We start from the raw sequence: 3,807 nt of genomic DNA, 5'->3' as shown, positions 1-3,807 counted from the left end.
GCTCGAAGATAATTTTAAAGTGGATAAACGTTTTAAATAAATTATACATTGTGATTATTATGAAAGTGATGATTTCAAAATCAGTTACCTCCATGTTATATGGGGGTGATAAACCTAGACCATAAAAACACAGCTCACACCTTTTATTAAATCACTTTATTTCAAACGTGTCTAAATTCAGCTCAACCATCTGATTTGACAACTCTAATTTTCTACGTAATTTACACCACAATAACATACTCAGTAATTTCATGTTTACTTTTATAATTAGTTCACATTAATTATATAATATCGATCATATGCACATTATATATTTATCAACTATTTTTTATTTAGCTATTTAAATTTATTTTTGCTTTCTAAAAGTAGGGCATATAAACCAAAGAAGAATATTCTTTGTTGACATTCCGTTTGCAAATTCTCTTTTCACAAAACAAATATAGCCCACAAAGGCGTTATAAAATTATTTATAAATTAAGCTAATAAATTTCGAATAATGATAACTAGGTGAAAACAACTTTGAATTTTTGTTCTATATAATGAACTAAACAAAGAAGGTAAAAATATTAGATGATTATTAATTGATTAAAGATTAATGAATATGAAAGATTAAGAAAAGAGAACTCATTTATGAATCTAATGACATAACTAAAATTAATTAAGGAAAATTTAAGGGCCCAAAAGAAGATGACATAGCATAGTTACTAAGGTTTAAAAGACAGATTCAAAATTTATAAATTTTTACGTTAATATCAAATTGATACTATAATAATAATAATAATAATAATAATAATAATAATAATAGAGTTTATTCTCAAATATTTATAGTAGTTATTTAGCTTCCATTTGGATAGATTTGAATTTGAAACATGAAATTTTGAATTTTTAAAATTTTAATATTGTGTCTGAATACGTAATTTACTTTGAAAAACTTTAAAATTGGGTGAGTGAGCAAAATTTCACAAAAAAATAATTATCCAAGCCAAAACGGGAAGTTGGAATATTTTGAAACTAAATTTTTAAATATATTCAAATTTCAGGATCAAACAAATATTTATAGATAATTTTTCAAAATCTATAATTAAGCAATAGATTGATAATTTTTATATATATTATTTAAATAAAAATATTATTTTATTCACGTGATCTACCCTCGTTTGAACAAGAGAGCCTCTAGTTAGGTGCATGAACAACAACAAAAAATGTCATACATTTTGGCCTACCTATAATTCAGATGACCCCAACTAGACCCTCTTCATGCATTTACTATATTTTGCTTGGTAAAATTAAAGTTTTTTTGTCGTTAAACATGTTATAAGATTTGTATGGTTATAATAAAATTAAAATATTTGATTTTAAATATATGATAATGTTCGTACCATTATAAACTTTGAAACTATGATCTTAACTCTTTAAGTATTTCATAATATTTGAGTATATTCCTGTAAAAGCTTGTCACTAAACGTAGAAATAAAATTTTAATAAGTAAAAATACATGTACATGTAAATATATGGTATTTATTCTCTCTTAATAAAGACCTTAAATTCCATACTTGAATACAAGGAGCATTTCACTTTTTAACGGGTCTTATGTTGCAATAACTCAGATCAGTCAAAGTCTTAATACAAAAATCAACTGTTTGGAACCCAAAAAAAAGTGACAAGTTGAAGTTAAAATTTTAAAATATATCTTTTGTTTCAATTTATTTATCTTATTTTAATCTAGTTCCTAGTTTATAATTAAAGAAAACTTTTTAATCAATGATATATACCCAATGTACAAAAAAAATCATTTAATCTTGTAATGCTAGGACATATTACATGAAATGTTCAAATTACAAGTTTTCAAAGAAAAAAAAGACATTGTTTAAAACAAATCACTAAAAAATTAAAATAAAAAAATATCATTCTTTCTGAATTAAACTAAAAAGGAAAAAAAATATTGCTACATAAACTCCAATAAAGAGTACTAAAAAATACATAAAAAGAAATATTACTATAAATTACAATAATAAATAATTTAAAAAACTAAAATCAAAAGATTTTTTTTTCATAATTCCCTAAATAACAATAAAATCACGCTTCGAATAACAGTAGCGTCACGTAAAATAAAACGAGAAAGAGAAAAAAACATATAAACACCAAACATGAGTACGAAGGAAGTTATTTGTCATGCTGCAAATGCAAGAGACAAGCGAGCTGAATGAGAGCTTGCGAGAGGTGGCTTATTAGCTCTACTTCCCACATGTCCTGCCGTTGATTTCAACGGCAGTTGCGACGGTGGCCCATCGGGCGACCCATATTTAACTGGCTGCGGTCCCACATTTACCGCTTTTTCATGCCGACAACTCAACAACCCACCCCCTTTCCACTTCCCTCCATCACCACCACCACCGCCACCAAAAAATTGAGTATTCGTCTCGATTTCTGAAATAGTTGAATAATTAGTTACACTAGTTCGATCGAAACCTTCAGCTGTTGTAACACTCCAGTCAATACTCACTTCACTTGGTGCATAACACTCTGTAGCTGCAACACTAGGTGTACCAGGCTCTTCGAGTGAATTTCGTTGACGATATAACGGACAGGATGAATTCGCCATTGAAGTCGAAAAGCTCTCGATTTCGAATAGATCGGAGCTTGCATCGCTTGCTACATCGTCATCTGTAGCTGTTATTCGAGACATTGGACTACCTGGGAAGGGGAAATTATTGCATCGATGGTGATCTGTTTCGATTGATTTTCGAGTAGATGGTTGAAATACCTCGAGTGAATCTCGAGGCGGATCTTCTAAAATTGGGGAAATCGATGATCTTGTTGATGGAGGTTTGATTCCTAATTTGGATTGACCTGAATGGTTCAGAATTGGGAATGAAAATCCTCCACCTGGCACCTCGGTAAACGGTCTAACCGGTGCCAGTACACGTTGTTGACAGCTGATTGTACCAGCTGTACCACTCTCTGATTCTGATGATCTTCTCTGAATCGCTCCAATTTTATTAGTCTCTGACCTGACCACCACTCCTCTGTGTTGAATTTCAATTGAACTTTTCTGAGATAGGTTAGTTGATTTCTCAACTACAACTTTACTACTGTGTTTGACGGGGAAATGCTGCTCGGAGCCAGTTTCTGTTCTTGGCTCCGAGCTAGCTTCCTCAACCTGCACAGATTTCTTCCCAGAACAAGGGCATTTTCGACAGAAAAACCATTTACGAGTATTAAACGAACCACTTCTTTTGTCATTCGTATTAATACTCTTCAATGAAACTGATACTGCACCTGGAGGATTTGCTAATAATCCTGTCTGGCTATTCCAACTCGCTTCTGACGAAGCAGTTGGAGTAGCACGAAAGGAATTAGCACGGAAGTTTCTTCCGTAGGCATTGTCTACGGAAGAAACTGACGAATGTCGATGACCTGATGGTAATTCACATTGATCATTTACATTTTTTTGAGCAACAGGAGATGATTCATTGCCTTCACTGAAGTATTTTTTCGCATCGAACACGTTGATTTCGGAATCATCAGGACTATGATCTTCTGGTTTGAGATATGAAGAGAATGATGCATCTTTTAGTACATGATTTTGTACAAAAGCTCTGTATTGAAGAGGATGTTCTGTTAAAGTTTTAACTGTTGTTTGGGAATCCATATCTTTTTCTCCTTTTTGTGATTATTTTTTTTTTGGTTGTACAACTAAACTATAGATAGTACTATTATTTATAACAATTTTTGAGAGAATATTGTTTCTGATAATTTTCTTGACTATCTGTCAGTTTTTTTGGAGTTATAATAAAAGAACGTGTA

The 3,807-nt window shown here is 31.0% G+C and overlaps 1 protein-coding gene across 1 annotated transcript; it reads right to left on the bottom strand.

Moving 5' to 3' along the window:
* Positions 1-1,888: 1,888 nt before the first annotated feature.
* LOC101263562 (protein PHYTOCHROME KINASE SUBSTRATE 4) lies at positions 1,889-3,807 on the bottom strand. The gene has a single exon (XM_004249719.5). The coding sequence runs from the start codon at positions 3,650-3,652 to the stop codon at positions 2,171-2,173; it is 1,482 nt and encodes a 493-aa protein (XP_004249767.2). The 5' UTR covers positions 3,653-3,807; the 3' UTR covers positions 1,889-2,170.

This window comes from Solanum lycopersicum, chromosome 10 (assembly GCF_036512215.1).
Source record: "Solanum lycopersicum chromosome 10, SLM_r2.1".
Lineage (NCBI taxonomy): Eukaryota > Viridiplantae > Streptophyta > Magnoliopsida > Solanales > Solanaceae > Solanum > Solanum lycopersicum.
This window is presented reverse-complemented; position numbering and strand designations above follow the sequence as displayed.

Bases quoted from the DNA above. Each gene is read 5' to 3' on its own strand.
- LOC101263562 (XM_004249719.5), bottom strand. From the start codon at position 3,652: ATGGATTCCCAAACAACAGTTAAAACTTTAACAGAACATCCTCTTCAA.